Source organism: Clarias gariepinus, chromosome 1 (assembly GCF_024256425.1).
Source record: "Clarias gariepinus isolate MV-2021 ecotype Netherlands chromosome 1, CGAR_prim_01v2, whole genome shotgun sequence".
Classification (NCBI taxonomy): domain Eukaryota; kingdom Metazoa; phylum Chordata; class Actinopteri; order Siluriformes; family Clariidae; genus Clarias; species Clarias gariepinus.
This window is the reverse complement of record NC_071100.1, coordinates 32,645,344-32,657,958: the sequence shown is the minus strand read 5'-3', so window position 1 is coordinate 32,657,958 and position 12,615 is coordinate 32,645,344. Positions and strand designations below refer to the sequence as shown.

General features: G+C 35.1%; 2 protein-coding genes across 4 annotated transcripts; both read left to right on the top strand.

Moving 5' to 3' along the window:
• Positions 1-646: 646 nt before the first annotated feature.
• LOC128505378 (lysophosphatidic acid receptor 6) lies at positions 647-3,136 on the top strand. Of its 2 annotated transcripts, none has more exons than XM_053493157.1 (2): positions 647-721; positions 1,862-3,136. In XM_053493157.1, the coding sequence occupies exon 2, from the start codon at positions 1,908-1,910 to the stop codon at positions 2,871-2,873; it is 966 nt and encodes a 321-aa protein (XP_053349132.1). In that variant the 5' UTR covers positions 647-721; positions 1,862-1,907; the 3' UTR covers positions 2,874-3,136. The 2 variants fall into 2 exon arrangements, with proteins under 2 accessions (XP_053349132.1, XP_053354307.1); XM_053498332.1 differs by having other exon boundaries at positions 651-721; positions 1,867-3,136.
• A 3,780-nt stretch (positions 3,137-6,916) lies between these two features.
• her8a (hairy-related 8a) lies at positions 6,917-10,044 on the top strand. 2 transcript variants are annotated; one of them, XM_053505421.1, is made up of 4 exons: positions 6,917-8,164; positions 8,404-8,499; positions 8,657-8,735; positions 8,846-10,044. In XM_053505421.1, the coding sequence occupies exons 1-4, from the start codon at positions 8,102-8,104 to the stop codon at positions 9,319-9,321; spliced, it is 714 nt and encodes a 237-aa protein (XP_053361396.1). In that variant the 5' UTR covers positions 6,917-8,101; the 3' UTR covers positions 9,322-10,044. The 2 variants fall into 2 exon arrangements, with proteins under 2 accessions (XP_053361396.1, XP_053361479.1); XM_053505504.1 differs by having other exon boundaries at positions 8,372-8,499.
• The last annotated feature ends 2,571 nt before the right edge of the window (positions 10,045-12,615 follow it).

Genomic DNA, 12,615 nt, shown 5'->3' with positions numbered 1-12,615 from the left:
CACTTTCAAATGTTGGCATGCCAGTAAAATCTATTTTAAGAAGTGCTGACTAGGCACATGGCTGTTGTGCTAACACAGTAGTGTGAGTTTCGTATCACAATTTGTACTTTTTAAATGATTAAAGTTTTACACTTATATATTTTACCATAAATTTGTTGCCTGATTTTTATCATTTTGATTTGTCATGTTTTGGTCTTGCTCTTTATTTGTTTAGTATGTGACGCACATAAAAACTTTGCAAAAGGAAATTTGACATTTAAGCTCATGAGTGTGGATGTGGTTTTCTATAAATGAATGTTGTCCACTCAAGTTTTTTCAGCCTGTCTAATGCTGTGCAAGTATCACGCCCACTACACTTTCACATTTCCTTATCTTGCAACTCCTATGGGTTTACGTAGGCGCATTTAGACTGATTTGAATTGTAATACATTATTTCTGTTTCAAGTCACGCAGATTGCTGCTTGTTTCTTTGACTGAGAATTTTGGAGTTGTTATTGAGGCTCGTACATCTGGCTCTTAAGGTTATCAGGCCACTTTTCACACAAAACGGAAGCTTTCTATATAGTCTCTGGGGAAAAAGTGAGCGAGAGAGAGAGAGAGACTTTGCACTACTTCAATGTTACTTCCTGAGAAGTTACTCTTAACATAAAATAGTTAAGCAACATCTCAACAGTGCAGATCTACTGCAAGATATATACTGTTCCATTCAATCCTTTCACAGGTAAGTGTAAGGAACCTCATGGTTCAAGTTCATGATTAATTTCAACTGATTTGAAATATTTATTTTTGTTACAGTTCAATATCTAAGTTTAATGAAAAATGTTGCTAGTTTACTGTTTCAATTGTATGAAAGAGTGTTCATCGGGAAATACAAGTAAAATGAGCTAACAATAATATAAATATTTTCATAATATTTTAAATGATTAAACTTAATTTCTATTCTTCTAAAAAAATTAACATTTAATGTCACCAGAAAAACACAAATGTCCTATATAGAAACCACAGACTTGGGAGTGGGGGTCGACACTTTCATCACCTTTTTAACTGTATTACTAACCTAGTTACTGTAATAACGACTTTCAGTCAACAGCATAACAATACATATTGCGGTTTCTGAGTAACAAAATCCAAAATTCATTTTAGGTTTTTAAAAAAATGAGAAAAACAGGTTGTGAAATATTTTATATATATAAAATAAATAAATAAATATTCAGGACATAATGATAATATGCTTTCAAACAGTAATATTTTAGCTACATAATTGGATGTAACTGTTGGATGTACCTATATATGTCATTTTAAGTATTTGTGATTTTTAAAAAATTATTTTTAAATATTAAAAATATGGTTTCATACTTGCAATAATTAGGATAATTCATGCTGTTTCAAACTGCAATTATGTGTAATGTTACTTAACATCAAAGGGGTAAATAAATAAAAATCACAACAGCAAAAAAAAAAAAATCACTTTTCATCAAGTGATCATCATGATATTTGATTTTGTTTATAGTTGTAAATAATGCAAGGTCCCTGAAAATACTGGATGACCCTAATCAAAACCCTGAGATTACTGTGCAAATTTACCAATATGCAACTTTTATGTAATGTAATACTGTCTTAAACATATGTAGCAATGAGAAAGGCTGCGTAAGCTCTTAGCGGAATCGACCATTACATTACCACCTTTTGTTTATTCGCATGCAAGTACACAGACAGCTGTGTAATATTTGAGGTTTTCAGTTCAGACGCTTTATCTTTCTACAAGATAGATAAGTGCTTTTCTGCTTTGTGACTACGGATATTGCAAAATGACTTGAAGTTGCTAACATCCTTTGTTAACGTTCATGTACCTGTTTTTCAGTGCAGCCTACTATAAAGTATTCTAAGTCCCATCAAAAAGAGGAACTATGTCATGCAACTCGACATGTCAGGATGAGGCAGTTTACCGGTGCCAGAATCAGACAAACCCTGCTTTTGTTGCCATGTATAGTGTGGTCTGTATAATTGGGATTCCTCTTAACTTAATGGCCCTTGTAGTTTTTTTTTGTTGCATTAAATCACGCTCACACACCATTGTATACATGACCAACCTCGCATTAGCAGATCTCCTTCTGGTTTGTACTCTACCAATACGGATCTATTATCACTTGGGAATTGGAGAATTATCACAAAAGACCTGTGAAGTTGCTGGTCTATTACTTTTAGCCAACATGTACGGAAGCATCTTGCTGCTTACATGTATAAGCATTGACCGTTGCCTGGCTGTCTGCTTTCCGATGTCATCCCGAGTGCGTGAAGGCCGCAAAAAAGCACCACTAATATGTCTGGGGATTTGGCTTCTAACAATAGGAGCCAGCCTGCCGCCTTACATAATAAATTCTAATAAAAATGACACCTCTAAAACCTGTTTCAGAAAAATCCCAACATATGCCGTTAAGCCAGTTACACTTGCCTCCACACTGACGATAGGATTTGGGATACCACTGATCATCCTGCTTTTGTGTTCATGGGGATTAGTACATGCTGTCAGCAAAAGCACTGCAGCCAAGATGTCTGGTATTGTTGACAGCTGCAAGATCCAGAGGATGGTAATCGTTAACCTGGCCATATTTCTCTGCTGTTTTCTGCCCTACCATGTCATGTTGGTGGTGATTTACATCAACAATGATCAAATGACATGTTCTGTGATGTCTGCCTACTACAATGCTTTGATGGTAACTTGTCTGAATACCATTCTGGACCCACTGGCTTACTATTTGACCGCGGAGACTTTCCGCAAAAATATTGAAATCGATACAGTTCGGAAAATGTTACCTATGAACAATTTGAGCTCCGATGGAAACACACGCTCAAAGCCGCTTGTCAGTACTTAAAGGCCAAAACTTGTAAGTACTGGAAATAATCATAGACAGACATCTGTATCATAAAAACAATCATTATGGAAACACATTGTCTTCTCAACAGGACCTTACTAACTGCACCCCATGGGAGATGAGAAAGTCATCTTAAATGCTAGAACAACAAAACAGACCTGAGAATATCATATGGAGATGAAATGAATCATATACAAATCTGAAAAATGACTCAATTAAAAGCAAAAATATTATAATGTTCATTTTAAAAAACTTAGCATGTAACTAAATTGTATAGAACATGCATGTAATATTTTTGTGGTCTTTTTTATTTTTTTGCTAAAGCTAAAAAAAACAAGTATTATAATAATTTCTACTGAAAATGGATGCACAGTATAATACACAGTATGGATTAAATACACAGCGTAATACACAGTATGGAATGAAGGACAAACAATAGGAACTGTAGCATTACCACATATGTAATATTTATATATACCTCAATTTTTTATTGCTGTTTTTATTTTAAAGGAATAACTAGAGAAGAGAAAACAAAAGATTATGCTGATTTGCTTGATATTTGTTACTATATAATGTTTTTTTTAGGTTATAAACAAAATGCATGTATTTGTAAAAAAATAAATTTGATTAAATTTAATATTTTATTTTTAAGAAATAAAATGGAACAGTTTCCAAAACATTTTTGCAAAAGCCACTGAATTTAAACTTTCAAACGAGAAAATTATTGAAAAAAAATGCAGCCTATTTATTTCATACGGTTATCTTAAGACCTTGACAAAACCGGCCTCTGTGGTCTAGCATGTATCGACAACAGATCAGAGCTTGGTAACGGAGAGGCCGGAAAGGTAAAAAAAAAAAAAATCATGACTTAATTGCATGACAATAGCACCTCTGAAACTGGCTTAGAGAAGTGCCAGGGGCTTGTTATCAACATTTAATAGTGGTCCATAACCAGTTTTAGCAGGCTGTCCAGATCCCTGCTTTAGGGTACAAGTCTTTGTTTATTATATAATTCCTGATATATGTGGGGTTTCAGGAAAGGTGATCTGTGCTACAAATATTTTGCAAAATTCTACATTAGAAAAATGCCTGTTAAATAGTGTAAAAAAGGCTCATTGGTTAAGGCTCTGCATTGGAACAATTGTGCGTTCCTGGAACTGCTAAACAGACATTATTGGGCCCCTACGTAGGGACTCTTATCCTTGATCTCCTCAGCTAGGTGTCAGAGTTGCCAAAATGTAGATCTAATCATGTAAAATGCTACTTTCACACACCCTACTGTAAGAACTGCCAAGCACTATTACTTACACATTATTTTTTTCATCTTTACAAAGCTATGTAACACCATACTATATGATTATAGCATAGTATAGTGTTACGTAGCTTTGTGGAAATGAAAAAAATCTCCACAGTATGCTACACATACAGTAGCATACTGTAATAAATGAGTACGAAAAAAAAACATTTCTGTTAACTTCAAGCCACTCATTTCTACTTGTCCTGTAAGTTTGTGCTAGTAAACACCTGTGTGCAACAATTCTACAATTCTTAAAATGGGAAATAAATTACTGAATCATTCAAAGAGCCAGTAATGTGGGGAAAAATGCATGACATTGTTCTGCAAGACAAATATTCAACATTTTAAGTAGCAGTTGAGTTGTCTAATTGCTCAAATGTGTTTATTATCACCCACAGGACGAAAGTCTGGAAATAAGATAACACTGTGGTATAAGATATGAAACTGAGTCCTACGTTATGAGATTAAAGGGTGATTTGCGTTCGCTTAAGGAAAGACTTGTTATATTTTTATTTTTATTTAAAGTCTAGAGAAATGTATTCTTATTGTAAAAACAATATCTCATCAGACAAACATACACTTGACTACTTGGAATGTGTTATTAGCAAATGTAAATGTGTTCTTTCTATGACTTATGGTGACCTTGCATTTTGCATAATGTTGTTTATACTATGGTAATGCTAAAATATATGTTTATAGCTCAGTGTTTCTGTGCAGGTTTTATTTTCAACCACGCAGAAGCTGCACCTGATTCCACCTTTTCAATTAGTTGTTCTTGGCTTTCACTTGTTTGAAATGAAAATCTGCGCACACACTGGCCCTTTCTAAAGAAGATTTGACAACACTGGTTTATAGTACTAAGAGACTTGTGGACAAAAGGGTGTGATTGCTTTACAACAGTTTTGTTCATGTGAGATTGCATCTCTCTAGAATACTTAACATTAACGTCTTAGAGGGAGTATGGTCTTTAAAAGGTTAACTCAGCAAAAAAAAAGGTGTGAAGGGTTTATCTATTGAACATAGTCTGCAAAGCACTTCCTTACTGTCCTGCATGCAAGACTGTGTGTAAAATGTCATTACGTTCCTAATATGTTGCTTAAAAATTTTATTGATATTTTAGTTCTATTAGCATGGTAATCTTTGTTAAAACATAATTTTGTAACAGCTTTCTGAAGGGGGTTTAGGAAACTTGAAGGAAAACACATTATTGCTGTGTTCTACAGTACTGTGCAAAAGGCACATGCAAATAACTGCTGTAGAACAAAGGATGTCTTTAAAAGTTTCTACATTTAAAAAAAATACTATAAAAAGCAATGAACAGTAATTAATAAAAACTAAGTCAATAATTTTGTGTGATGGACCTTTGCTTAAAATATAGTTCTAGGTACAGTTTGTGCAGTTTTATAAGGAAATTGGCTGCTTAATTTTACTGAACATTCTGCAGAACCAACTACAGTCCCTCGGAGGACTTTGTTGCACCTCCTTCTTTTTTTCACACATGCAAAACCCAGAAACTTTCTTTTCATACTTTTTGTTTGTCCGAAAAGTTGTCTTTTACACAATATGCAGCTCTGGACAGAGATCTTGTAGATCAGATATCTACAATGTTTTTTGTTTTTGCATGTGGAAGTTCTAATGTTTGGAAATCAGAATGTATTTATGTATTTATTTATTTATTTGTACTGACTTAATAATGAAGTCATAAATACAACAAACGTTGTCATGTACAACAAAGTTTTTACAAAGAAAACAGGATGCTAAAGACTTTTGCACAGTACTATGCATACATACATGCATGTGTGACTTTAGACTAGACTTATCCTTTAAACTAAGAGTGTATTAAAGTGATAAAAACTATATACAGTATATAGTTACATAATATTTTGCTAATATGTAATCTAGTGTGTAAAAAATGGGTATTTGCTTGCATCTGAAATAAACTGCACTAAAAACATAATTTTGTACCAAAAACTGCAAAATGACTAGATTACAATGTAAGGCTTTTTTATTTAGCAATAACAAACAACCAGAAAGGTATTTTATATATATAGTATAACCTCTGTACTCCAACTGGGGACCATAGAGGCCAATAGGGACTTATTTAGCTAATCTGCATGTTTTTGAACTGTGGGAGGAAACCGGAGAACCTGGAGGAAATCTACCAAGCACGTGGAGAACATGTAAACTCCATACACACACACACACACACACACACACACACACACACACACACACACATATATATATATATATATATATATAATGTAAGCTTCATGCTCACACACACATAATATATATATATATATATATATATATATATATAATGTGTGTGTGTATATATATATATATATATATATATATATATAATGTGTGTGTGTATATATATATATATATATATATATATATATATATTATGTGTGTGTGAGCATGAAGCTTACATGTTCTCCGCTGTTCATTGCTTTTTATAGTATTTCTTTAAATGTAAAAAGACATCCTTTATTCTACGGCAGTTATTTGCATGTGCCTTTTGCACAATACTAGAACACAGCAATAATGTGTTTACCTTCAAAAAGAGTTTCCTAAGCCCTCTTTAGAAAGCTGTTACAAAATTATGTTGTAACAAAGATTACCAATGGAACTAAAACATCAATAACAATTTTAAGCAACATATCAGGAAGGTAATGACATTTCATATATATATATATATATATATATATATATATATACTACACATTTTTGCTATAATTCAATTCATTTTTTAAAAATGGGAATAGATAACTTGAAATGTGCATTCTTTTTTGTGGGCCTCTCTGTACACTTTTTTATGTATACTTGTTAAGTTTACTTATTTACTCTGCTTTGGTTTAATTTGTTAGGTGCTTATCTTATTTTATTAGTTGAACATACTTTCCTTGTCAATTCTTGATTTTTGTTAGTTTGCATTTCGTTATTGCCAGTTTGTATTGTATGTTTGTTTGGTTAACTCGTGTACTGGGTAAGTAAGTTTTAGAAGGGCAAGATTTTAAAACCAGCTGAGAAAGCGAGAACTAAGTCGAGTTTAAATGCAGTTATACCTTTGGCACCTTGCCTATTCTCCTGCACTGGTTCATTACAGCCAAACAACAGCAGAGAGAGAGAGAGACAGAGAGAGAGACTTTAGCTCGTCCCACAGATAAAGGCGGAACAATAGCAGGGAATGGATGGGGTTGGCTAAACGTGGAGATAATCATCAAGAATTTCCCTCTTTTTTTTTTATCCCTTGGGAAAATCAGCTTTCTTTTCTATTGATTATGCTCCTCCTAGCGGTTCCCACCTTCTCCCCCTGAGGTCTAGTGTTGGTTTAATCCTGCTTCAGATAAAATTCCTCAGGTAACATACGTCAAGTCACTGGCCAAACTATCGATAAGCCAACACTCCTGTTACTACTACTAAAGATCCAGTTATTCGGTGCAGTGCGTTATCTCACACCCAGAGTGGTAAATACAGCACCTCTACAGGCTAACATGACTGCGCCGCCAACTGTACTGTTTCACTTTCTCACCCAATAAAATCTGTTTTACTGACCCGTATGTGAACTTTTTTCTACTTTTTCTGTGCAACAAGTTTCGTTACTCTTAACCGTTCCATTATTATCTCTTTGCGGCGACATCAGGCTCTTCACGGCCTTCCCCTGAGACTGTGGGAAAGTGTGCTGCTAAAAGCACCCATGCATTGTCATGCTAATGCTTCAGGGTGGTGGGTTTTTTTTTGGAGGGGAGGTTTCGTCAGCTACACACGTTTAAAGCGAGGTGGCAGCATCATTTTCCCAGCCTAGCAGGCACCATTAGTCTAACCCTGTGAGAAAAACATCGACACGAGAAACTCATCACCGCGAGTCACAGAACTCATTTTACTTTCTGTCAGAGAGAGAGAGAAAGAGAAAGAGAGAGCTATGACCGCTTCAAATCTCGGCAATGGACCGGAAAAGAGCTTCAGCGCCAAAGAGGAGCGTAAGGTAAATATATCTTGACTCGTACAGTAGCATGACTTGGAGTTGACGGGTAAAAAAAAGAAAAAAAAAAGTTGTTGTAGTTTAATATTCTGACCCCACGTGCTGATGAATTGAACTCGAGATAGCTAGACAGACAGCTGTGGTGTGTTAGAACACGCATGATACCGCAGCTCTCATCTGTTCACATTCATAACACATTTTGCTTTACAGTAATCAACAATCTAAATGCACTCATGTTTTAGCTACGAAAGCCTCTGATAGAGAAGAGACGCAGAGAACGAATCAATTCAAGCCTGGAGCAGCTTAAGGGTATTATGGTGGATGCCTACAATTTGGATGTAAGTGTACTTCAAACAAACAAGCATGCACATGCATAATATTAAAACCATTAAAAACCTGTTCCGCTATTACTTGAAATAAAAATGATTTCCAGCTATTTTTATTTAAAACGTTTTACATTTTTTATGACTGTGCTGTCAATTATTGTTTTATAAGCAATCAAAGTTGGAGAAGGCAGATGTTCTGGAGATAACTGTGCAACACATGGAAGGCCTCCAAAGAGGCATTGGACCAGGTAAGAGTATCTCTCTTTTGCTTTCTGCGTATAAAGTTGTCCACAATTTAAAGTGCATGATTTAATAATTTTTCTGTTTTTTTAATTTTTTTTTATTATTTTTTTTACAGCATCCAGTCAGGGGCCTAGTGTGACTTTTGAATCCCGCCAACGATACAGTAGCGGTTATATCCAGTGTATGCATGAGGTACATAACTTGCTCCTCAACTGCCCAGGCATGGACAAATCACTGGGTGCTCGTCTTCTGAACCACCTGCTGAAGGCTCTGCCACAAATTAGTGGAGAGTGCAGTGCCACGAGTAGTGCTGCCACCACCAGCCCTCTTCCTCTTCCCACATCTCCTACACAATCTTCGCTGGCTCTTCCCTCCTTTCAGCCCCGTCCTCACAACCTACACACCCCTCCCTCTCCTGCAAGCCCCCCTTCACCCAGCAGCCCCCATGGATCTCCTGGAATCCTCTTGCAGCGTGAGGGGGCTGGCATTAGGTCCTCTTCACCCCGATCACCCTCCCCCCAACCTTTAGCCCCTTCTGCCCTTCCCCCTGCCTTCCCAGGGGGTGACCCTTCTATGTGGAGGCCATGGTGAAGACGTGAAACCATTTACCACTTTTTACTTGCCCTGTCCCCCCTTCTTCTACTCTTCCCTAATAGTGTCCATTACATCCTCATCTCCTGGGATGTTTGAGTGCTGGGCCTTTTCACTCTGAGAGCTGAGAGGTCACGGAATAATAGTAGGTCTCTCAGCCCCTGGGGGTTTTGTGGCATCGTTTGAAGCACTATTCTTTATGGTTGATTTACTATGGTGTAGGCTTGTTTGGAAATTTGAAAAACAAAAGGGAACCACCACCAAGGATGCTCACTTAGAACTGAGCGCATGAAAAAAGAGTTGCTGCTTCAATACTTGATGGTACTGTTATTTTGGTAAAACAGGAAGCAATGTAATTTGCTTAATTGTATTTCATTTTGAAAATGTTTTTAAATAGATCTTTGATTCTTATGATTATCCTTTTCGCTACTTTTAGTGTGGCCTTTTCGCTAAAGTTTAGTGTGGCCTGATGCATTTAAAGTCTTACGTCTGATTTCTGCTATGAAATAATGGACCAGTGTTGAAATGTGCTAATGTACACTAAGTATGTAAATATGGGCCTAAGATGCCATGACTTCTGAGACTTTTCTTGCAAACACATGATATTTAGACTTGTCCCACAGTCAAGTTCAGGAGGAGAACCTATGTTATAGATGCCCACTCTGTGTGGAGGGTATCAGAACGTGCTGTAAACATGTCTATCAATAAAGTAAAAAACATCAATTGTGTACTGTTTGACTTTTTAAAAATTAGATTTAATACCCAAATAACAGTTTTTCCATCCAAGTCAAGCAATTTAAATAGACAATATATATATACACTACCGTTCAAAAGTTTGGGGTCACTTGCAAATTTCTTTGTTTTTGTTTAGTGATTTATTTTACATTCTACAACAATACTAGGGGTTTCAAAACTATAAAATAACACATATGGAATTAGGTAATCACTTAACAACAACAAAAACAACAGTTGTTATTTTAAGACACAGAGGTCAGCCTTTCTGTAATAGTTCTTGCAAGAATAGTATTGTCAAGTGCATTTTCAAAATTAGGTCAAGCACCATAATGAAACTGTCTCATGAAGGTCATCCCAGGAGGGCGAAACCAAAACCTACCTCTGCCGCAGACATTTAGAGTTATCAGCCTGAAAAATGTCCAATTAACAGCACCTCAGATTAAAGGCGTTATGAAGTCTTTACAGAGCATAAGTAGCAGACACATCTCAATATCAACTGTTCAAAGGAGATTAATGCATTTTCTTTGGATGCCTTCAGCATTCATTTACAATGTAAAAAGAAATAAAAATCAGAAATGATCATGGAGTTAGAAAGTAGTTATATATATTTATGTGTCAATTAGTGTAACAGAAGAGCCAATAGCTGAGAACAAAGATACATTCAAAGACTTTAAATGTTAGGGCATTACACGACAACCTTTTAAAATAAAAAAGAACCAAAGGTTTTTTGTTTTGCCTGCAAAAGATGTGCATTATTATTATTTTTTTTTTGACATTTGTAATTGTCACTGCTGTTCTGTAATATAAATGAATAAATACACTACTTTACTGTAGTGTATGCATCAAATAAATACAAATGCCTTGCTCTAAATAAGAGATTTCTTATTTTGGATTAGTGTAGTAACTGTTGATACTGTAGTTATCTTAAATCATGTGTGAAAAGACGTGTGAAAGTATAATAGTGGCCATCATCTTACATATATTACCTGATACCATGGGTTTAGTGAAAGTAAAGTGACATAGTACTTACTGACTGATAAGTATAGTATCTACTGTGCCTTTAAAAAGATGCAGTAAAAAAATTCCCATTTAATCAATTGTAGGACATTTTTCTGTTATTACTTTCTCATTCATAGCTGTTCATAGCAGGTTTATTAGCCTTTTAATTCTGGTAAAAGCAGTTTGTGAGCAGTCCATGGTGCCACCTACAGGCCCAGTCATGCCCCACTTTCCTGCCAAAACTGTGTCCAGCATACAGTGTAAGTATAGTCTACCTCCTGTGTGCTGGACCACAATGTTTTTTTTTTTAAATGTAATCAGCAGGTTGCATAATATTATATGTACATTTATTTGTTTAAAGTCTAATAATCAGCTTGTTATTTAAAACATGATTGAACAGATTAGTATAAATGTATGCTCAAGGTCACATAAGTTTTCATAAATACTCAGACCAGCTCATCTTGTACCACCAACCATCCTACGTTCAAAGTTTAGTCTTCGTTTATGCTTAGTCTGAACTTCAGCAGATTGCCTTGACAATGTCTACATGCCTAAATGCATTAAGTTGCTGCTGTCTGATTAGCTAATCAGATATTTTCATTAAAGAGCAATTGAGCACCTAATGAAATGGCCAGTGAGTGCATGTCACATACATGTCCAGTGCTTCTTCTACCTCTAGATGTCACTTGAAGAATACATGGAAGCTGTATAATAAGCTAAAGAATTAATGGAATTTCAGGTCCACATTTGGCACATGATTAATATCTGGTCAGTGCTGGTTCAAACAGATGGGCTTGTTATTGTATACTGACAAAGCTAAATCCCCTCACTATTATAAAATAGAGAATATATATATATATATATATATATATATATATATATATATATATATATATATATATGAATATATGAGAGAGAGAGAGAGTGATATGGATATATCTTAAAGCATATACAGTATACAGATACAAATACATAATTTTCTGTTATAAAATTAATCTGGAAGCTTTTAAGTTTCTGTGTGGATGTTTTGTGACTGTGTTCAGCAGAGCAATGAGAACTGTTAAAGGTGTGTGCTCCCTATGGGGAAACCTAGTAGGCTAGGTGAAAAAAAAAAATTCTTACCACGTGTAATTTCATATTAACCACTACTGTAGTGTATGACACTCAAATATATTCAATGCTGAACATCAAAAAAACGTGAAATTCCTTTTTGTATTTGGTAAAAAGTGAAAATTATGTTACAGTGATTATCGCATCACTATAAAAGCTGGCAACTATTGCTGCTGTAAATGTTATTAACCTGTATTTGTAAATCTAGTCGACTGACCACCTGAATAAAATAAGATTATCAGGATCAATAAAGTATCTAGATAGATAGATACTTTATTGATCCTGAAAGAAAATTTCAGATATCCATAAGCAATAGAAAAAGTAGCACAAAGACAAGGTATAGATATGATTGCACACTGTATACACTGTATATCTTACATTCAGTACACACAGGGTAATGTGAAAGCTGACCAAAAGTTACTAGTGCAATGCTAAGAACAAAAAACTACA

Excerpts from the sequence above, each read along its gene's own strand:
- LOC128505378 (XM_053493157.1), top strand. The coding sequence starts at position 1,908 with ATGTCATGCAACTCGACATGTCAGGATGAGGCAGTTTACCGGTGCCAG.
- her8a (XM_053505421.1), top strand. The coding sequence starts at position 8,102 with ATGACCGCTTCAAATCTCGGCAATGGACCGGAAAAGAGCTTCAGCGCC. Across the intron at positions 8,500-8,656 it reads TGGATGCCTACAATTTGGAT|CAATCAAAGTTGGAGAAGGC; the intron begins GTAAGTGTACTT and ends TTGTTTTATAAG. Across the intron at positions 8,736-8,845 it reads CCAAAGAGGCATTGGACCAG|CATCCAGTCAGGGGCCTAGT; the intron begins GTAAGAGTATCT and ends TTTTTTTTACAG.